At 38.9% G+C, this 22973-nt stretch overlaps 1 protein-coding gene across 1 annotated transcript; it reads right to left on the bottom strand.

The window, feature by feature from the left end:
* Positions 1–559: 559 nt before the first annotated feature.
* Positions 560–22408, bottom strand: TRIM69 (tripartite motif containing 69). Its single transcript, XM_012932971.2, has 7 exons — positions 22391–22408; positions 11986–12459; positions 10294–10389; positions 6836–7069; positions 5745–5767; positions 5538–5662; positions 560–1101 (listed from the first exon to the last, which is right to left on the bottom strand). The coding sequence occupies exons 1-7, from the start codon at positions 22406–22408 to the stop codon at positions 560–562; spliced, it is 1512 nt and encodes a 503-aa protein (XP_012788425.2).
* Between the last annotated feature and the right edge of the window lie 565 nt (positions 22409–22973).

Below are 22973 nucleotides of genomic sequence, written 5' to 3'. Positions count from 1 at the left end.
TGCTATTTTTCTTATATCTTTTGAAAATACAAGTAAAATCTCTTTACTTGGATTAACAACTCTACAAAATGTGTCCAAAATTAATACTAAATAATAATTAAATAGAAAGATGAGAATACATCTGAAAATTCCTCTACAAAGAGTCATCACATTGGAAAATAATAGTAGTTTTAGATAATTACTAGGCATGATTTAAAAGGGCTTACAAACTCAAGTTATAGTCTGGTCTAGTCACAATAGCATGATGACTGCTATAACACTGCCATGACAGAAAATTCCAGTGAATTAGAATAACATCTTTTTTTAAAAATTTATTTTTTTTTAATTAGTGAGTCACCGTGAGGGTACAGTTACAAATTTACCCATTTTCGTGCTTGTGTTAGAATGACATCTTGAAAGACTCCAGTGAAATGTTCTTAGTACACAGAATGGGATTCAGTTTATGAATCCTCATGCATTATTCCCCAAAACTTGGAAAAACAAACCAGTGAGACTGGTACACTATTTTAATAATTCTTTAAGTTACACAATTAAATTGTGAGTTTATACAATAGTGTGACTACTGCGGTTGTGAGAGATGCAATGGTTCTTTATTCTCTCCACCATCGTTAAGGCATGGGCAGAAATAGGGATAAAGTTTCTCCGTAAAAGTGCTATTGAAGGTGTAAATGTGGGCCATGGTTTTAGCATCGTAGAAAGATACCTGCCCTCCTTCATAATCCAAATATATGCCCACTTTGTCAAGATTGTTAGTCAGATTCAGAATGCAAGAAGGCAAATCTAGAGCCTTTAGGTCATTTTGATTTCTTAGTCTTAAAAGCCAGAATCCTTGCTCAGGAGTTAGAGGGCAGCTGCCCTTCCGAATGATGGATTCTCTGACAACTCCAATTGTCCATTTTGTTTTCTTTGCTACTTCTACTTCCCAATACCACTTTCCAGATGTGAATCCTTTTGAACCCAGCACAGCCACACTTGAATCAAACCTCTCAGGATCGTCAGGCATTACCCGCTTAATGTCATCGTGCCACACACTGGTTCGGTTTTTGGACAGCACTAGATTTGGGTGAGCTGTTTTAGGGTCCAGAGTTAATGCAGATAGGCCTAGTAAGAAGATAAGAAGAGAAAGTAGAGTATAAAATAGGTGGATTCAAAATATCATCATGTAAGACAGTATTTACATAAACATCCGTACTTCATATCTCCCAAGGCATATATATCACAGTCACAGTCACAGTCACAGTCATCCCGTTGCTCATTGAGTTGCTCAAGCGGGCACCAGTAACATTTCATTGTGAGACTTATTGTCACTGTTTTTGGCATATCGAATACACCACAGGTAGCTTTCCAGGTTCTGCCGTGTGGGCACGATACTCTTGGTAGCTTGCTGGGCTCTCCGAGAGGGGCAGAGTAATGAACACGGGTCAGCCGCGTGCAAGGTGAACGCCCTACCACTGTGCTATCGCTCCAGCCTGGCACATAATATGATTAGGCAAATAATTACTCATACTCTTTATTGTTTTGGTATCTACATGTCTGTATTCTAGATAGTTTATATTTGTAGTAAAAATGCAGACTTTGTCTAAAAGCAATTTATGTTCTAATAGAGAAAACTGCATTGATAAGTGTAAGAAAATATAAATGTGATAGGATAAATATCAGGTAGATATGTCCTTAGAAATCTTTCTAAAAAGAGGATTTTAGTTGTATATATTTAAGATATTTTGAGTAAACCTAAGCAAAACCAGAAGGGATATGTTAGAGACTGATAAAGCTAAGTAAACTGGCACAAAAATTAGAGCACAGTGATTATAGCTTAGTAAATAATAGTGCTTTTGAGATCTTGAGTAGTTTGTGATATTTCTAATAAAAATGTCATCCAAATACTGAGTGGTTAGCTATCAGAGACAATATAGTATGGAAAATGAGAGTAAACTCTTGGGTTCTTTCATAGCAATCTGATAAATTTCAGTTGGATCTAATAATTTAAAAAATAGGCTAGCACTTTGTAATATTTGTTTTAAAATTTCCTCATTTACAAGTGGTTATGGTTTCTACAAGTACAAATCCATGACTGGTTGAGATTTTTTTAAAGCAGCCCTTCATCACAAGCAGTTCAAGAAATATTGATTTAGATAAATGACATTATAATTTAGACAGTATCAAAAGGAAGTTCTACATGAAGAGGGGTTGAAAGATGATCAGCAAGAAGATAACACAAACTCTAGGTGTGAGATCATGGAATCTTGATCCAAAATTTGGTAAAGAGAGCATTACAATTATGTGTGTTCACTTCATGGAACATATATGTATAGATTTGTTAATGAATTTATTTATAATAGGAAGTGAGGCCAAATCCAATCCAACTTTCTCTTCCTTTAAAAAAAATCTGAACAAATGGCTCCTCTGGCTCCTGAACAGACATGATCCCAGAGGCACCAAACCAATTTCGGAACCCAGCGGCTTTTGGCAGAAATCCCTCCAGACTTGTTACTAAAATATCAGAAACCCAAAATCGGCCGTGTGACATCATATACTCTTCATAATCAGCAATAGAAAACAAATTATCTAATGATGACTTTTCAGCAGGTCTGATTGTTGGGGAAAATTCCAAATAATAATGGTGGGTCTGTTGTCAAACTACTGAATATGATCAAAGTGGAGAGAGAGTAAAGTGGAAATCTTCTGCCACACAGACAGGGGGAGGGGTGGGATGGGGGGTATACTGGAGTTCTTGGTGGTAGAAAATGTGCACCTGTGAAGGGATGGGTGTTTTATCATTGTATGACCAAGACTTAAACTGGAAAGCTTTGTAACTGTTCTCACGGTGACTCAATAAATTAAAATAAATCCGAGTCCTTTTCATGACATCCCAAGGACTTCAGTTTGCAACAAAAGACTATGAAGAATCCTGGATTTTTCCATGCCAGCTAAATATTCTCTCCCCTTTCCATACTATTCTGCCTGTGATATGAGTGAGATCATCTAGTTTTACTTAACACTCTCAGGTTTCTCATCACATCTAGGATTAATCCTTACAGAGAAAACAAGGTCTATATGGTTTATCCATCTCAGACTTATTTCCTACCATACTACTCTCTCATTCATGTGGAAGCAACTGACTATACCAAGTTGCCTCTTGAATGACTATTTCTAGAATATACCATGCTCATTTCTACTTCAGGATCCTTACATTTTCCTTCTTTGTACCTAAATAATCTTTTTTTCTTATGGTCCATGCTTTTACATTATTTGAGCTTTTGCTTATTTAAGTTGAGTAAAATGTTGATTAACTGTATAGACAAAGTGTCTGGGTATTCAGCCATTCCAGCTCACACTAGCCTTAAAAATCAGTAATCTGGGGCCAGAGAGGTACCTCTAAGGATTCGTGTGTATGCTTTGCATGCTAGAAGAATGGGGACCTCCAACAAATATTCAAGTTTTGGGGTCCTGTTGTTGCTATTGTTTCAGAGCTTAGTATCTTCTGATAACAGAGTCCTTGATATCTGTCTGGAAGATGGATTATTTCTATCTTCTTTTGCGAGCACATCTGGTAGTGCTCAGGAAGTACTCCTGGCTCCGGGTTTGTTATGGGTGGTGCTTAAGGTTACTATAGGAAGCTGGGAATTGAACCTAAGTCTTCCGCTTGCAGTGCATATGCCTGTTGAGCTATTTCTCTAACCCTATTTCTTCTAGTCTTGGTCCTCCCTAGCACAACTAAGTCTGCCAATGGTACTGACAGCTGGTGTGCTCTTCACCCACTGATTCTGTGAAAGACTTAGAACCAAGGAAATAGCTTGAAGGGACAGAGCATGAGACTTGTATGATTATACAGATACCAATTTAAAGACAGCCAGGGAAATACTAATTAGACAAGAGGGTTTTGTTTTTCTTTTTGGTTTGGTTTTGTATTTGTTTTAGGGATCATATCTAACATGTACAGAGCTTATTCCTGGCTCAGGGATCATTTCTCTCAAGCTTAGGGGGACCTACGTGGAGTGCTGGGGATTAAACCCAAGTAGTCACATGCAAGGAAAACGCCCTACCCACTGTCCTATCATTCCACCCCAAAAGAGGGATATTTTATTATTTTTTTATTTACTTAATCAAGAGTTCAAAACATGGACCAGAGAGATAGTACAGGGATTAAGGCCTTGCCTTGCATATAGCCAATCCCAGTTCAATCCTTGGCACTGTATATGGTCCCTGAACAACCCCAGAAGTGATTGCCAAAAGCAGAGCCAGAAATGAGCCCTGAGCATTAATAAGTACAACCCAAACCTCTTCTTTCATATAAAAGTTCACAGCAATTCTGTGTATTCACTTAACAATAGAGCTTCAAAATATGTGAAGTAAAATGAATAAACTGAAAGGAGAAACAACACTTAGTCTGTAGTTATAGTGGCCACAACCCTGTTTAAAATCCAATCTCCTACACTTCATATGGTCTGAGCACCACTATGAGTACTCCTGAGCACAGAGCCAGGAAGAACATCTGAAAAAGGCTGGATGTGGCACAATTCTACCCTCTTCCTCTCCCTCACCCCCCCAAAAAAAATTTTTATTTAGAACTTTTAAAGAATTTGCTTTTAGTGGTGTCAGGAATTGAACCCAGGGCTTCACACATACAGGGAAAATACTCTGCATGTTCCCCTGGGCCACATTCCTGGCCTCTATTTCTATAAAGATTTTTGTTTTGGTCTGGATATATTGTGCAAAGGATTAATGAGCTTGCCTTACTGTGACCTGATGACCCTGGTTTGATCTCCCAGAACCCCAAATGGTCCCACAAGCACTGCAAAGAGTGACCTTTGAGCATAGGGCCAAGAATATACCCTGTGTATCACTGGGTATGCGGTAGTAAATGCCCTACTGCTATACTATTGCTTTCCCCCCACCCCCCAAAAGGTTTTTGTTTGTTTGTTTAAGACTCTAGTTTCTTGAAATGCCACTTGAATGCTTTCGTTTTGTTCAGTCTTTTACAACTGCAGGATGACAAAAAAATCATTGTAGTTCTTAGGCATATCTATTGTTAGTTTTCTTTTGAAGTACTGAAGGTCTTTAAACAGTATCTAAAAACTGGGCATGTACCTCAGTGGTAGAGTGTGTGCTTTACATGTATGAGGCCCTGGGTTTAACCCCTGCCACCACCACCCACACCAATCTCCTAAGATATTATACTTAAATCTTATAAACTTCAAACACAAAAGACTCTGTTACACAGAAATAGGATGTATATTCTCCTATAGGGTTGAGAAGCACCAAAGATTTATTCAACTGATTGAACAAGTCAGAGTGAAATATTGGTGGCTCACATTTGAGAGAACAACCAAAGTAAGGCTAAGTAATTCTGGCACCAGACTTTATCTGTCTGCCAGTATAGTCATAAATTCTTTGGCCATGGTATGAGAAGAAATTTAGTCATGTGAATTAACCCTCCCTCAAGCTTCCCCCCATACTTATTTAGGGCTATAGAAAAAAAATTCCATCCATGAAAATTGGTTGAGTCCCAGAAACCAACAGCCACTCCCTACTGATACCTGGAGACAGGATAGACTGCATTTCCTTCCATATCATATACTGGATGGGACCCTTGAACAGTCCTGGGTTCAGCTTCTTGGAGATAAGCTCTCTGGATGTCAGAACTTTCATTCCTTGCTCCAATCTGCAGGTAACATAAATCATTTATCCCTGGATTTCCTTCTTGAGCTGACAGAAAGCTATTAATATCATAGGGAAACACTTACCTATCCAGAAGAGATGCAATGTCCTAAAAGATGAAAGAAAAAATAAGTCAGATATCTATTTCTCAAATTTAGGAATTTCTTTGGTAATACTGTCCATCACTGGAATCTTATCACAATACTTGGATCCTTTGCAGATGGCTCCCCCCACCCCCATTACCACCATCTGCTTTTATCTTTCATATGCCTTTTTTGTTTGTTGTTTGGGTGGATGGGAGGTCACGCCCACTGATTTTTCAGGAGTTACTTCTGGCTCTGCATTCAGGAATTATCCTGGTGGGCTTGGAGACCATATGAGATATCAGGAATTTAACCCAGGTTGGCCCTGTGTAAGGCAAGTCCCAATCATATGCCTTTTCTGATCTGCATCCTTCATCTAACACAAATCTTACTTTGTTCTGGTATTTATAAACTAATATTACCTTGATTTAAAAAATTTTTTTACAGGAGACGAGATAAAATAAGGTTGTTTATCCCTTAAATATCACATAATCTTTGGAGAAATACATAATAGATTGTCTATGCCCAAGGCCACTTTCCTTTTTAAGCTTCTGAGGGCTAATGCAGTAACTAACGCCTTTAAGATGAAGTTTCATAACAGATATTTACAGTTTACAAACACTTCTTCCAACATGTCAATTCATAAATGCTGACAGTCAAAATTTCAACTTAAGTTGTAGAAGTCAGTACAGAAGTACAGCAGATGGAGTGCTTGCCTTGCACACAGCTGACCAGGGTTCGAACCCTGGCATCCCATCTGGTCCCCCAAGCACTGCCATGAGTAATCCCTGAGTATTGCTGGGTGTGACCCAAAAAACAAGGGAAAAAAATCAACTTAGGGTGCAGTAATTTTGTTTTGAGAAGCTTCAGAGAAATAATATATAATTTCATTAAAGGAATTATATTATCTTTTCTGGAAGAGTAATAGTAAAACTTTTTGCTAAACATGTAAAAGTAGTCTCCAGGTTTCCTCCACAGAACTTAAAAACATAGCAGTACTTTCTCCTATCTGGTAGAGAACATCTTCTACATCATTTCCAGTCCTGTTTTCCTACCTCTAACGTACTCATAAATTACACTGGTATGAGACTTACTTTGAGAAAGTCAAAGGAGTTCTGCTGTTCCATCCGTGTCTGGATACTCATCAACATCTCCTTAGCTAGTACACACTGTTCCTGAAGCTGGTTCAAATTCAACTCCATCTCTTCATTCAAGGCTTTCCCCTCGTCTTGGAGATCATTTAGAAGGTCTTTTTCTCTGCTGTGCAGGAACTGATGCAGCTTTAGAAACTCCGAGGAGATGTGTTGCTGCAGTTGCTTCTTGTTTTCCTGGAAACCTCCATGATCATCATGATGGTAATTACTGAGACTAGTACTTGGGGAAGGGAGCCCATAGTATTAGTCCTCCTGCATCCTGAGTAATATCGTTAGGGGAAATTCCATGCAAGTGGCTGCTGAATATCACAATCAAATTTACTAAATTTGATTTTGTAAATCAAATTTACTGATTTACAAATTTTCCCCCAAATAAGCCCTTGGGGGAATAATTATTCTAGTTTTTCTAGTTCAGTAGTTCAGGATGAAATAGTAAAAGTGGTCTCTGGGTTCCTATTGCTATACTGATACGATAACCATGTCATATAAAATGAAACTGTGGGGTTACTCAAACTTTCTACAATGAATGATACCCTCCCTCCCTGGAAGTACAACTGATGCTATTAGACTGGGACCATAGAGAAGCTAGGAAAACTGTTCTTATTTGAAATTAAACCAGAAGGGTTGCCACTCCTGCTGCTAAGACAATCTAGAAGTAGAAGATGGACAATGGGGGAAGTGCTGACATTAACGACTGCTACACTTGCAGCTCATTTCTCAGGTGGCTACAACATTCTTATTGGTGAACCATCTGACATTCCTAGTTTCTCAGTTCCTCATCTTCCTCATTTCTAGTGATTTTCATTTAATTGTTCTCTTAGTCATATTGGAGATTTTGTCATCCCCAGTAATGCACCATCTCTAAAATTACTTATGGTTCCTCCTCCCATGTCCTTCTGGCAACAAATATTGAATCTTATTGAAACCTATTCATTGACTACTCCATTTCCCTTTACCAACTTCATATTCACTCTTACCTAACTTTAACTTTAACTCTATGATCTATCTTTATGAATCACTGTATCACTATCATCCTGTTGCTCAAGCGGGCACCAGTAACGTCTCCATCGTGAGACTTGTTACTATTTTTGGCATATCAAATATGCCAGGGGTAGCTTGCCAGGCTCTGCCGTGTGGGCGAGATACTCTTGGTAGCTTGCCAGGCTCTCTGAGAGGGGCAGAGGAATCGAATCCGGATCGGCCGTGTGCAAGGCAAACGCCCTACCCACTGTGCTATCACTCCAGCCCATCATGATGAATACACTCTTAAAATTGTTTTTATTCTCTCTCACCCATTTCCAGTTTTCTTTTTTACCTATTTCAATCACTATTTCTCAGTTTTAATGTTTTTTTAATCTTCTCTAACCTCCAAAATTAGTTACTTAATATATCCTTGGCTTCCTGTCTTCTTGTTCTGCATTTGCTTTCTAGGAAATATTCCTTCTCCTATAGCTTTAAATATTGCCAGTAGCTGACATCTAATTTTCAGCCTACACTAATTTCTGGGTTCCACATTTCTTCTTTTTTGGGGGGCTCCACATTTCTATATTCAACTGTCTATCCGACATCTCTCATCCCTTCCATGAAATGTTACAATATACAAATAAAAATTTTCACAGTTTCTGGTGTCAAACCCAGGGCCTTACTCATGCACGATAGATGCTCTACCACTGAATTACATCCCCTAGATAATTTGGCAGGTGGGTGTTGGGGACACCATATTGGAGAGACACTCAGCACTTCTCAGGATTTACTCCTGGCTTTGCACACAGTGGTGGGCTTGGGGGACCGTATAGGGTGCCAGGGATCAAATTTGGGTCGACTGTGCAAGACAAGCACCCTATCTGCTGTACTATCACTCTGGACCCATACATCTAGATAATTTTTATCTCTAAAGTATATGCGAAATTTTACTTTTTCCGTTTCTTCTGCCTCTCTCATTCAAGCTGCAACCATCATTCTGTTGGATCATTGTAAATAATCTTCCAGTTGTTATCTTTGTCATTATTTCTCTCCAAACCTTTCTCCATATAACTACCTGACATATTTTTTATTAAAATAAAACCATGTCCTGTTTAAATCCTATAATGTAAATAATATAAATTCAAAGTATGAAGTTCAGAATTGCTAATATTCTGGAGTGATAGCACAGTGGGTAGGGCATTTGCCTTGCATGTGGCCTGGGTTCGATTCCCAGCATTTCATATGGCCCCTCGAGAACCGCCAGGAGTAATTCCTGAGTGCATGAGCCAGGAGTAACCCCTGTGCATCGCTGGGTGTGACCAAAAAAGAAAAAAAAAAGACTTGGACTCATATTTATGTCTTTAGTTTCATCTTGTCTAATATGACCCAGCTCTTTGTTTCACCTAACAGCTTACTTCCTATAGAGAATTTTGCCATATGATTCTTTCCTTTTCATAGAATATTCTTCTCCATTCAATTTACTTAGTATTCTCCTCACCCAGTTAACTTACTGTTACTTATCCCTTTTGTTCTCAATTTTTAATAGTGACTTTTTCAGATAATACCTGCCCCCTCCTATATCTAGATATTGCTTATCATTTACATGCTCCCATAGCATTCTACATATTTATAGTAATTATCAATTATTATTTTGTTATTATTTATGTGATTATTTAATACACATCCTTTTCTCTTTCTAGTTGAAGATAGTATTGGTATGCCTAACCTATTTAATATTGTTGAATGAAATTTACTGCAATAACTGAACTAGGAACTCTTATAAAATGAGCAAGAGTCTTTGAAGAAATTGTTATTTTTATCTATACTTATTTCCTTCACTGTACATATTTTTTTATTCTGGATAGATGCCAAATACAAGAGAATACTCTTCTCCATAGAATAGTTAATGATGAAATGAAAATATACCCAAGTTAACTCCCTATCCTAAGTACTTATTTTCCAAGCTCCTAACCATTAATATTTTCCTAGAAATCTTCTCAAATTGAAATATCAAATATCAAATTGAAATAATAAATAAAAATTATTATTTCACTTGGAAGAAGCTAGATTGAATCAGAAGTGGCCTGGTTGTCTACCCATAGTACTCTAGGTTTTTCTGAAAAATTTTGTTTTTTCCAAAGATAAAATATTCCAAACAGATCACAACCTCATAGCAGTCACCAGAGAATAAACCATCAAATGGGTCACCATATTGAGGGAAAGGTGAATCTGCTCTCTCTGTTATATCTGTTGGGAACCCATTCCATTTTCATATTCCCTTTCACTCTACAATGCTTGTTTTCAAATTATATAGGTCAGTTGCCTATATACAATGTATATCCACATATATGTTACATATACCCACCCCCATAAATGAAGTTACATGGAAGGTGTATTTTAGTTCCAACTCAAAACCCTTCTACTCTGCTTCTCACCTTGAAAGCAACAATAACATCTTTCTGCTTGTTTCTCAGAGACTGAAGCTCTTTGAAGTTTTCCTCCAGTTGATCCTGAAGAATGGCAAGCTCCTCCTGAAAAAACCACATAGAATTAACTGATACTGATTTAGTAGATAAAGGTCAAAAGCAACCCCTCTTCCAGAGCCCATGCATGAGAGGTAGAGTGTGCTCTCCCTGCAAAATTATTTTCTTTTTTTTATTATAGATTCTATCTCTTCTAAGAGTTGTGAAGAAAATTATAAGCTACCGAGAAGTGTTTTTCCCTCTTACTAGCTAATGACAGAGGTCTTAAGAAGGTTAATACAATTCTATACTTTTTTTTTGCTTTTTTGGGGTGGGTAACACCCAGGGATGCTCAGGGGTCACTCCTGGCTCTGAACTCAGGAATTACCCCCGGCCCTGCTCAGGGGACCATATGGGATGCTGGGAATTGAACCTGGGTTGGCCGCGTGCAAGGCAAATTCCCTACCTGCTGTACTATCATTTTTGCCCCTGATCTATACTTTTACTTAACATTGTTCTCACTTGCAATATGCATTTTCTCTCTTCTGCCTTTCCAAATCCAAATCCAAATGACTTGGCTCAAGTTTTCATCATATATCCCCTATTGAATTTTCTCTAAACTTCTCTAAAAACAAATGTGACCAGCTTAGCTCTCAATAGTTTATCTTCTTTTTCTTTTCTTTTCTTTTCTTTTTATTTTTGGTCACACCCAGAAATGCTCAGGGGTTACTCCTGGCTCTGTATTCAAAAACTACTCCTGGATGAACTTGGGGGGACTATATGGATCCTGGGGATTGAACCCAGTTCAGTTGGCTACATGCAAGGCAAATGCCCTACCCACTATACTATCAATTTGGCCCTGTAAGGTTTAGTTTCTTGTCCCGTCTCAATCCTTTAATGCAGATGATAATAAGAAAATTCAGTGTTCTCAGAAAATGCAATATATATATTTTTAATTTTTTATTAGTGAGTCACCGTGAAGTACAGTTACAGACTTACAAACTTTCGTGCTTTGTTTCAGTCATACAATGGTTGAGTGCTCATCCCTCCACCAGTGCCCATTTTCCACCACCAATGGTCCCAGCATCCTCCCAACAGCCCCACTCAGTCCTCCCCGCACCTCACCCCACCTCTGTGGCAGGGCATTCCCTTTTACTCTCTCTCTCCTTTCGGGTATTGTGGTTTGCAGTAGAGGTATTAAGTGGCCATTATGTTTAGTCTATAGTCTCCATTCAGCCCACATCTCCCATCCCGAATGGGCCCTCCTAGTACCCTTTACTTGGTGGTCCCTTCTCTATCTGAGCTGCCTTTTCCCCCAGCAAGAAAATGCAATATATTTTACAATTTTTTTCTCCCTCTAGAATCACTCTTTATGGGAAAGTAGCAGTAAAGGAACTCTGTTCTCTACCCTATCCCTAATCAAATATTTGCCTAATATTTACCTAATATTTCCTTAATATTTACCTAAACCCTGACAAGACAGAACTCTACCCCTGAGCACCACCAGGAGTAATTCCTGAGTGCTGAGCCAGAACTAATCATGAGCATTGTGGGGTGTGGTCACAAAACAAAACAAACAGAAACATGAAAATAAACATCACAGAAGTTTCCCCCAGCTTTCCTAAAGAATTGCTCAAGGCTTAGGAAAGGTCAGAGATCACTCACCGTGAAGTACTGGACAGCATCAGAGATCTGCAGGAAATCTTTAGACTGCCCCACAGACAGCCGAACATCTTTACATTGAAAGCAAATCAGTTTCCCATCTGGTTTACTGAACAGTTTCAGGCTCTCTCCATGTTCTGGGCATTGTGGACAGCCCTTGAGTAAAGGTAGCTTCTTGATCTTCTCTACCAGCTTCTCTAGTACAAGGTTGAAGGTACAGCTGCTATACGGACATGCCATTTTACACTCAGGGCAAAATGTATCCCTTGTTTGCTGCTTCCAAAAATCTTGGATGCAGGCCTGGCAGAAGTTGTGACCACAATTTAGCATCAGTGGATCATGGAACCAATTACTACATAGTGGGCAGCGTAGCTCTGTAGTTATGTCTTGTATCTGCACTTTAGAGGGCATGTAATTGGAATCACTCATTTCAGTTATGCTTTCCAGATCCTTGTCAGAGATGAGGCTTGTTGGTACCTGTGGAAAAGAAGAGCTAACATGAGTTTCTCTTTCATGCTGCCCATTTCAGCAGTTCAGAATAGTGTGCACCATTCCTAAAGAAACTGAGAATTGGTACATCCAGAGTAAAAGCACTATAATCTGTCTTTTGAAAGTAATCCAATAAAGTGTTTTCTAATTTTATCGCTTCTGGTTTTATAAAACATTGTGTAAAGTGTTTTCTACTTTTATCTTCTATTTCCAAACTTATTTGAGCTTTAATGTGAACCAAGGCAAAAAAAAAAAAGTGTACCCAATGGGGGAAAATGTGTTTCATTGTATATCCTTCCCTCCATTGACTTTCTTTCTGCATCAGTTGGGAGTTTTCCTTTGAACTTATATTCTGCTATCTTTTATTTGTTCAAGTTTTGTTGTTATTCTTTTGGGGCCACACCCAACTGTGCTCATGTCTCTGCCTGGAGGTCCTTGGGGGAGCATATGGGATGCCAGGGGTAGAACCCAGGTCAGCCTCATGCAAGGCAAGTACCTTACCCACTGTATTATCTCTCTGGCCCCTATTTATTTGTTTCGAGGCCACACCTGGCATTGTTTAGATAGTACTCTTGGCTTTGTGCTCAGGCATCATTTTAGCAGTGCTCAGGGGACCAAAGAGTGTTAGGGATTGAACCAGAAATCAAACCCAGGACTTCACTGTGGAAATTTTGCATACACTCTACCCCTTGGAGTTATCTCTTTGACTGTGCTGCTGGCAGCAGGCTTATTTATTAAATTTTATATTATTTTGTGGTTACACCTGACAATGCTTGGAGGCTACTCTAGCTCTGTGCTCCATAATTCTCAGTGGTGATAAAGAGACCATGTGGTGCTAGAGATCGAACAATATACGTGCATGGAAAGCATGTGCTTAGCCTGTTGAGCTGTCTTTCCAGCCCATTTTGTTAACATTGTATTTGTGAGGGGCAAGAGAGATAGTTCATGGGCTGAGCACATGCCTTGCATGTGGAAGGGCCTAGTTCGATCCCCAGCAACACATGGTTCCCCAGTACCACCAGGGGTGACCCCAAACATTGAGCCATAAATAGCTTCATTTGAGTACCACCAGGTATGATCCAAAACAAAACAAAGTGAAAGAAGAAGCCAGCAGTGGTTAGCAAGGTCAAAGAGATAGCTCAAAGGGCCTTTTGCTTTTATAAGGATCTCTTTTAATGAATGAAAATTCTTGTTTTTTTTTAAACTTTTTGTTTTTATGGGCCAGAGTTTATAGGGTCGGATATTTGCCTTGCACAGGTCAACCCAGGTTCAGTCCTTGGTACCCCATAGGGTCTTGAGTTATGCCAGAGGTAATCCCTGAGCACAGAGTCAGTAGTCAGTCTTGAGTTCTGCTGGACCCTAAACCTAAATAGCACTGTAACACTGTTGTCCAGTTGTTCATTGATTTGCTCGAGTGGGCACCAGTAATGTCTCCATTGTGAGACTTGTTGTTACTGTTTTTGACATATCGAATATGCCACGGATAGCTTGCCAGGCTCTGCCATGTGGGCAGGATACTCTCGGTAGCTTGCCGGGTTCTCCGAGAGGGACGGAGGAATTGAACCCAGGTCGGCTGTGTGCAAGGCAAACACCCTACCTGCTGTGCTATCGCTCCAATCCTCAAACCTAAATAAATACATAAAAATAATATTTTTAAAAAGTTTGTTGTTTTTTAATTTGTAGCACAAATATAGAAAGTAGCATGAAAGAAATGTAAAGTTTGTTAATAACTAGTGGTTGAACCATTATAAAAAAGAGATGGAACTGTCAGCTATCAGATGTGTTCCGTGCATTATATGACATATATGTGTTTATTTCTCTTTTCCTAAGGTAAAATTTCTTGCTGATTTTATGTTTATCGCCCCTTCCCTTTTTCTTGGCCTTTTAAGATGTTATAATGAACAAAATACTTTTTAATTTTGTTTAGGGACCACACACAGGTGCTCAGGGCCTACTTCCAGCTCCGTACTTGGGGGTCATTCCTGGTGGTGTTTGGAAACTATACAGTGCTGAGCAGTGAACTCAGTCTATATGCAGCTGCTCCACTCCTAACCCAAAAAATATTTTATTTTTTGTTCTTTTTGGAGAGAAGTAATTAGTAGCATACGTAGAAGTGCTCCAGGATTGCTCCTAGCAGTGTTCAAGGCAGGGGCGGGATGGGTCTGGAGTCTATGTAATGTCAGGGATCCAAAAGCCCTCTGGCATGCAAAGCATGCATTTAGCCCTTGTATAATATCTGTCACCCATATTTGCTTTATTTTATCTTTCTTTGCATAGCAGGACTTTTAAAAACACAATATGTGAATATTTTTTTTTAATTAGGTGATGTTTGCATATGATGAAAATCCAAAAGCTTCAGGGACTGGAGAGATAGTATAGTGGGTAAGGCACTTGCCTTATATTTAGCTGACCCTTGTTCAATCCCCAACACTGCATGTGGCCTCCCCAATCCCCACCAGGAGTGATCTCTTGAGCACAGAGCCAAGAAAAAGTAAACTCTTACTCTATAACTCTGCAGAGTGGCCCCCAAATATAATAATAATAGTAATAGTAATAATAATAATAATAATGATAATTCTTCAGAAGCTTTTTCATAGGGGAACTAGAGCAGTAGTACAGTGGGTAGGGTGCTTGCCTTGCACACAGCTGACCCAGGTTTGATCCCCAACATCCCATATGGTCCCCTGTACTCACCAGGAGTGATTCAGAGCTAGGAGTAACTCCTGAGCATGCTGGGTGTGGCCCAAAAATCAAAAAGAATAAAAAATGCTTCAAAGGGATATATAGTGAAAAGGAATTAATATTAGCAGTTTTTGTATGTATCTTTCAGAAATAGTCTATACATATGCAATCAAAACATAAACATATTATATAGATCTTTTTTACATAGTCTTTTTCTTCATTTAAAATTGTTTTATTCTGGTCAGATCAATATTGTAGTATGTTTGACTTACACACAGCAGACCCAGTTTGATTCTTGGTACCACATATGGTTGCACAAACCCTGACAGGAGTGATTCCTGAGCACAGATCCAGGAGTAAGCTTTGAGCACTGCTATGTGTGGCACAAAACCAAAAAAAAACATGTATTATTCTAGTTTTGGTCCCAGGGATTGAAACCAGCACCTCATACATGGAAAGCATGTACTGTACGACTAAGTTACTTCCCAGACTGCTTATTATTCCTTTTAATGAATGTACTTGTAGAACTATAATTTATTAAGCTATCCTCTATTTTTGAGCATTGAGAATATCTCCAATCTTTTGCCATTATAGAACTATTGCAGTGAGTATCATTATACATCAAAAGCATATATAATATAGAATTCCTAGAACTAGAATTGCTGGGCTAATATATTTTTCAATAATAAAAAATAAAAGTAGTATCATTTGGGACTGGAGATATAGCAGGGGGTGACATTTGCCTTTTCTCCTATTCATCCAAGTTCAGATCTTTGGTATATTTGGTTCCCTGAGTACTGTCAGGGGTCACTCCTGAGCACAGAGCCAGAAGTAACTCCTGAGTAATAGTGGGTGTGGCCCACAAACAAACAAGAGATAGTATTAAGCAGTCAAAATTCAGAAGTATAAAAGACACATGTGGGGGCTGGAGCGATAGCACAGCGGGTAGGGTGTTTGCCTTGCATGCGGCCGACCCGGGTTCGAATCCCAGCATCCCATATGGTCCCCTGAGCACCGCCAGGAGTAATTCCTGAGTGTAGAACCAGGAGTGACCCCTGTGCATCGCCGGGTGTGACCCAAAAAGCAAAAAATAAATAAATAAATAAATAAATAAATAAATAAATAAATAAATAAATAAAAGACACATGTAAAAAAACAGTCTAATTTTCAGGGGCCCAGGAGATGGCTAGAGGACAAAGGGTCAGAGAGACAGTACAGGTGGAAAGGAACTTGCTATTCATGCAGCCAATCCAGGTTTGATCTCTAGCACCACATATGGTTCCCTGAGCACTCCCAGGAGTTAAAAAGTAAAGCAGAGACCCAGGAATAGACCCTGAGGACTGTAACATATTCTTAATTTAAGCTCTACCACTACATACAAAATGTGATAGAAGATTTTAAGAAAGTATTCCATTTTTTGGACTGGAGAAATAGCTCAACAGGCTGAGTGCATGCTTTGCATGTAGCAGTCCCTGAATTCAATCCCTGGCATCACTTGGGGCCCAGGCACGCTGGAAGCAACCCCCAAGCACCAAGCAGAGATAGCCCCTGAGATATGCCAGGTGTGACCCACAACCAAATAAATAAATAAATTTTTACCAGGCTAAATGGAAGTTCTGTGAAACTGAAGAGAAAAATAATCTTTATTCTCTACTTGCTTTTTTAAAGAAAATTTTTTCCATACCTAGTGGTGCTCTGGTACCATGCAGTACCAGTAATATATTTTTCACATGCAAAGCATGTGTTCCTACCCATTTAGTCCTAGTTGCTACCCTCTTAATATCTGGTTAGAGAGGATTAAACTCAGGAAAGTATGTCCATTAGGGAAGATATAAATATTTTTAAAAATTGCATTTTAAGCCAATAAAGACTTCTGAAAATTTTATATTAGATGCACTCTGTTATGGGTTCTGGGAGATGGCTCCAGAGACTGGAGTGCATGTTTTGCCTGTGGGAGCCCTGGGTTTGATCACCAGCATCACATGAGCAATTCAGGGAACATTGCTGAGTATGGCCCCCAAACAAACAAAACTGATAAAACTTGCCAGAAACCCTGGCCAAGTGAAGGTGACCTAAGAGAAAATTTGTCTTCTTATTTATTTATTGCTTACTGGGGATTAAACTTAGGGTCTTACACATTCAAGGCAAGTGCTATACAACTGAAGTATATCCCCAGCCTCCAAACAGCCCACAGTCATATTTTAATACTAGTAAATGTACTGTTTTGGGGGAGTGGATGCTATATAGGAATGTTCTTCCTTTTGTTTTTGGATGCAGAAGATTGACTTCAAGGCAAAGCCGCTGATCGACTTCCCAACTCCCAGAAGCAAACTTTAAATGCATCAAATATCTCATATATTGCATATGTAAGACCCTAGGTTAGATTCCCTGAAGCACCAACAAAGAAAAATATGTTAATGGTTGCCAGGGTTGGGAAAAGGAGAAAACTGATAGTGGGTATAGAATTTCTTTATAGGTTGATTAAAAGGTTGTGGAATTCAATAGTGATGATGGTGGTACAACCTTGTGAATATGCTTAAACAAGCATGAAATTATATACTATAAAAGGGTAAATTTTATTAGTGTTATTGATTATTGATGTCACTTTACAAATTTTTTTATTTGGAGATTTTTGAGGAAGGGGAAAGAGAAGAGAAAGAGAGAACAACACACTCAAGAGAGAACGGGGACTTCTCCAAAGGTGGAGCGCACCCCTGCACACATCTCAGTATTATATATGAAAGCATGAAAGTACAGATCTCAAGAGGGGAGATGCGGGCGACATTGTGCTCGAGCACCATATGTGCTTGACCACAAAACATGGACACAAGCACTACGTGAGCGTGGACAGCATGTATGCGCCTGATGTCTCTTTATTGTTAATTCATCTTGCCAATGGAAACTTTGTCAGTTATCTTGGCTTTCAAGATATCCTGAATTTCATAATCTGTTAGAAAAAGTAGTTATTTTGCTTTATTTATTTTATTGGGAGGTCGACCCGGGTTCGATTTCTCTGTCCCTCTCGGACAGCCTGGCAAGCTATCGAGAGTATCCCGCCCGCATGGCAGAGCTTGGTAAGCTACCCAGGGCGTATTCGATATGCCAAGAACAGTAACAAGTCTCACAATGGAGATGTTACTGGTGCCTGCTTGAGCAAATCAATGAACAATAGGATGACAGTGCTACATTTATTGAGGTGGGCATTGGGCCACATCCATCAGTGCTGATTGTTTATTACTGGCTTTATGCTCAAGAGTTAGTCCTAGGGATTTTCTTAAGGCATCTCTTAATGTTCCTTAATCATATAAGGTATATTATATGATTCCAGGGGTCCACATGCAAGACAAGTACCTTAAACCTTGTACTATCTTTCAAAATATCTAGGGTTTATTTTCATCATATTAGCTCATATTAACTGAGTATTCATTGTGGAAAAGTGCTTTATGTATACTTTATTTCACCTTTTAAGTTAGACATTATGCCATTGGGGTGTGCGGAAGGGTGTAGAATCACATCTGTTATTGCTCTAAGGATATTCCTGGAGGAACTTGTGAGGTGGAGGAATCAAATGGTGTTAGGGATCTTGCTAATCAATTGAGCTATCTCCCACACTCTAAGCATTTTATCACTTCTTGTTTTGTTTTGTTTTGGGGCCACACCAGCTGTACTCAGGACTTACTCTTAGTTCTATGCTCAGGGATTATTCCTGGCAATGCTGGGGGACCATATAGAGTACCAGAGATTGAACCAGGTAAACTGCATGCAAAGTAATCATCCTACCCATTATACTATCTCTTTGGTCCTCCAAACATTATATATCACTTTTAAGGAAATTCCATTTTGGGGTAAGTAATGTATGAAGCATGTGCCCCAGTACTTTGAGCCACTCCCTGGCCACAAATTAATTTTTTAAGAAACTCTGATATGCGATTTCTTGAGTTAACATTAAGAACAGTAAGAAAAAGGCAATTTTTATGTAGAGGATAAACCATATGGCACAATCAGCTCAGAAACAACTCCCTTTCACGTAGTAAGGGATATAACTCTGTGGAATAACACATGCTTTGCAATTAAAATAAAGAGAAAAGATTATGAACTTGTTGCTTATCAAAGTTGAAAAAGATCTGAAGTCAGTTAATTCACTTTTTCAGATCATTTAAATAATGAGAAGCTCATTATTACATCTTTTTAAAAACTGTTATGGAAAAAGATCTATTTTTACTTACTTCATCTTCAGTGATACATGTGTAAGTATGGCAACAATATTTCCTCTTTTTCTGTAGAAATTATGCACACAATACTTCTGTTTCTTTCAACAAGTAAGGACAGAAATGGTTAGAAGACATCTAAAGGTCGGGGCCAGAGCGATAGTACATGCTTTGCACGTGGCCAACCGGGTTTGATCTCCAGCATTCCATATGGTCTCCTGAGCACCACCAGGAGTGATTCCTGAGCACAGAGCCAGAAGTAAGGCCTGAGCATCCACACCTGGCTGTAGATTCCCCAAATTAATAAATAAGCAAATGTCATGTTATAGAGAAAATTAGAACCTGACTTTAATGATTAATATGCATGTAATTAAACTTTGTAAGAAGTGGAAATAGGCTGGGAGTGCTAAATCAAAGGGTTAGAACACATGTTTTGCTTGTGAGAGGCCCAGATTTGATGCCTAACACCACAAGGTCCCCTCAACATTACTGAGAATGACCACTTGTGACCCTCACATTTAAAAAAAATTTAATTTAAAAATAATAAGTGGAAATTGATAGAAATGATGGTAACTTGAAACATAAGTGATCCTGTATCAAATTTTCTTGTTGAATTTTAGTTAATTTCACTATTTTCTTTTATTTTGGAAGGAACAGATGTTGGGTCACATTCAGGGGCTACTGCTGGCTCTGTGCTTGGGGATTTACAACCACAATGCTCAGGGGACCATGTGGTAACAGAGGTTGAAACCAGCTTCCATCTGCATGCAATGTATACATTCAATCCTTGAGTTCTTTTATTTATTTATTTTGAACTTTATTTTGAACTCTCTTTCTGATCCTGAATTTTACTATTTTTTAATAGTAAGTAAACAATTTCCTTTATCTAACAATCAACAAATGCTAAGTTCATGAGACTTTAACTACCTTGAGGGCTGGGGTTGTGGCTCAGTGTCCTGCATACCTCGCATGTATGAGACCCTGGATTTAATTCCCTGGCAACAACAACAAAAAAGGAATAGAATTACCTTTATTTTAGCTACCATTGTTTTAGCCCTGAAGAGATCTTGAAGGAATTCAGTTTACTTGTTTGTTTTGTTTCTTTGTTTGGGAGCTACACCAAGAGGTGCTCAGGGCTTCCTCTGGGCTCTGTACTTAGGGATCACTCCTGTGGTGCCTTACTACTGTACTATCTCTCTGGTTCAGGGGAACTCAAGTTAAAATTTTTTTGTTTTGTTTTCGGCCACACCCCCATTGCTCAGGGGTTAGTCCTGGCTCTGCACTCAGGAATCACTCCTTACTGTCTCATGGGACCATACGGGATGCCAGGGATCGAACCTGGGTTAGCTGCGTGCACGTGTCTTGCATGCTGTACTATTGCTCTGGCTCAAGTTTAAAATTTAAAATCTTAAATTCAAATTTTAAATTTAAATTTTTATGGAAAGTAGGGTGCTTTCCTTGCATATGGTCTCAACCAAGAGTGATCTCTGAGTGCAGAGCCAGGAGTAAGCCCTAAACACTGCTAAGTGTGTCCCCCTCTCCCAATGTTTAACTTAAATATAAAATATAGAATGTGATAGTATAATGAGGCAGCCAAGATCGATGTAATACATTTTCCAATCTAAAAAAGTCTTTAGTAAAATTTTGCTAGTGTTTAGTTTAATTTTTCTCAGAAATTTATGGTATATTTCATTACTTCCTTACTTATCTTTATTCTCAGTAATTTCCTGTTCTGAAAAAGAATAGCTTACACAAGCTCAATATTTCCCGAATTTATTTCAGTCTAAAAATCATGTCCCCTCTGTGATCAAGTTTTCACACTGTCTAGAAAAGTGAGCCATTTAGAGAAAAGCAAAAGCATCTCACCTCCATTTGGGGGCCACCAGAGGGCAGAGGCTGGCAGTTGGACCGTAGCTCAAGAGACCCAGAAGGGCCAGGAGTCTGGGACCTGTTCTTTTGTTGAGAATGGCTCCTGTGCATGATAGAAGGAAGAAGAGTTCAGGAAATAAGGAGAAGGTAAAAGGCCCCCATGAAATCTGGATGATTCCGTGACAGTTTGTCAGTTGCTTTGATTATCATTAGCTGAAGAGGAAGAGAACCTTGTTTGGAGTGGTCTATCTGCCCATCCTTTTTTTGAGGGGGGAGAAGAAAGAAGATGATTCATTTAGATTTGAGGTGATAGTCTTATCTTAAGGTTTGTATGTGCCATTTCTGGGCGAGGGTGCTTATAAAAGAGGTAAAACATATCATTTGCCTGTAAACCTACAACATCAGAAAAAACTTCACCCATGCTCATTATTCCCATCGAAATGCCGAGACACCAGCTTAAATAGATATTACAAACTCACATTCCATTGAAACAGCCCCAAGTCTATCTTGAGAAAGTAAGAAAGATCTGAAAACCCTTCCTGGAAGGAAACAGGATGAGAAAAGCCTCATTTCTGTTTTTTCAGTAGTTGTTTTTTCATCTCATAGAGATACAAACCTGGACTGTGCTCCTGAGTTACCTGTAAAGAGCTGTCATGGAGTCAGGTGGATTTTCTTAGAGTAAATGCTCCTCTAACTCAATATATTGTTCTGGGCATTGAACCCAGGTCAGCCTCAGGCAAAGCAAGTGCCCTATTCATGGTGCTATCTCTCCAGTAACCTAGAATAATATTTTTTTTCTGGTTGTATCCCAGCCTCTAAACCTCAACCCTGATGACATTTTGTAATGGAGGCTGTCCTGTCAGTTTTATGATATTTATCAGTATCTCTGGCCTCCTCCCACTAGATGTGAGCCCACTAGCACAAACATCTCTAGTAATTAGAATCAAAAAATATCTCATAAGTTGCCAAATATCTTCTAAACAGTATGGTAGTGAGTCCCACCCTGAGTTGAGAAGCACTGCTTTACCCATTTCCACAATACCTATATCTTTGTACATGCCTATACATATTATTTTTAATTATTTGATTACCTATCTTCCCATTCACTAAGTTTGGTAAATCATATGAGAAAATTGTATTGAGTGTTATGACTTGCTCACCTTGACAGTGACATACATTGGAGCAAATTATTTGTTAAATAGCTGTGAAATGCTGATGATCACCTGAAAACTATGTCTTTAAGGGAAAAAGTGTTATCCTGATTATTTTTGGAGAAAGGGAAAAATGTTTCATCCTGACGATTTTGGGGGCCAGAGAGATAGTACAGGGGTTAAAGTACCTGCCTTGCTGCATTCCTGGTTCAATTCCCAGCATGGATGGTCCTCAAGCATTGTTGAGAGTGGCCACTGAGTACCATGGAGTAGGCCCAAACTATGAATCAGATACTGTTAAAATTTTTTTTGTTTTGTTTTTTGTTTGAGCAATACAAGGTGATGCTCAGGGGTTACTCCTGGTTCTGCACACAGGAATCACATCTGACACTGCTGGGGGAACCATAAGGGATACCGGAGATCAAACTGGGTCAGCCTCATGCAAGGCAAGTGCCCTACCCATTGTACTATCTCTCTGGCTCCTCTCAAGACCTACGTTTTCCCATTTAATCTCAACTAAATAACAATTCTATGAGATATATATTATCATTTTTATTTTGTATATGATGAAATTGAGACTTAGAAAGGGAAA

The sequence above is a fragment of the Sorex araneus genome, chromosome 3 (assembly GCF_027595985.1).
Source record: "Sorex araneus isolate mSorAra2 chromosome 3, mSorAra2.pri, whole genome shotgun sequence".
Taxonomy (NCBI): Eukaryota; Metazoa; Chordata; class Mammalia; order Eulipotyphla; family Soricidae; genus Sorex; species Sorex araneus.
Note: the sequence above shows the minus strand (reverse complement) of the source record. Positions and strands in the feature narration are given on the sequence as shown.

What these genes read in the sequence shown, in the direction of transcription:
- TRIM69 (XM_012932971.2), bottom strand. An exon ending in ACTCCTTTGACTTTCTCAAA is followed by an intron (nt 5,768 to 6,835) that starts GTAAGTCTCATA and finishes TTCATCTTTTAG; the next exon opens with GACATTGCATCTCTTCTGGA. An exon ending in GCAGTCTATCCTGTCTCCAG is followed by an intron (nt 1,102 to 5,537) that starts GTATCAGTAGGG and finishes TCTTCTTACTAG; the next exon opens with GCCTATCTGCATTAACTCTG.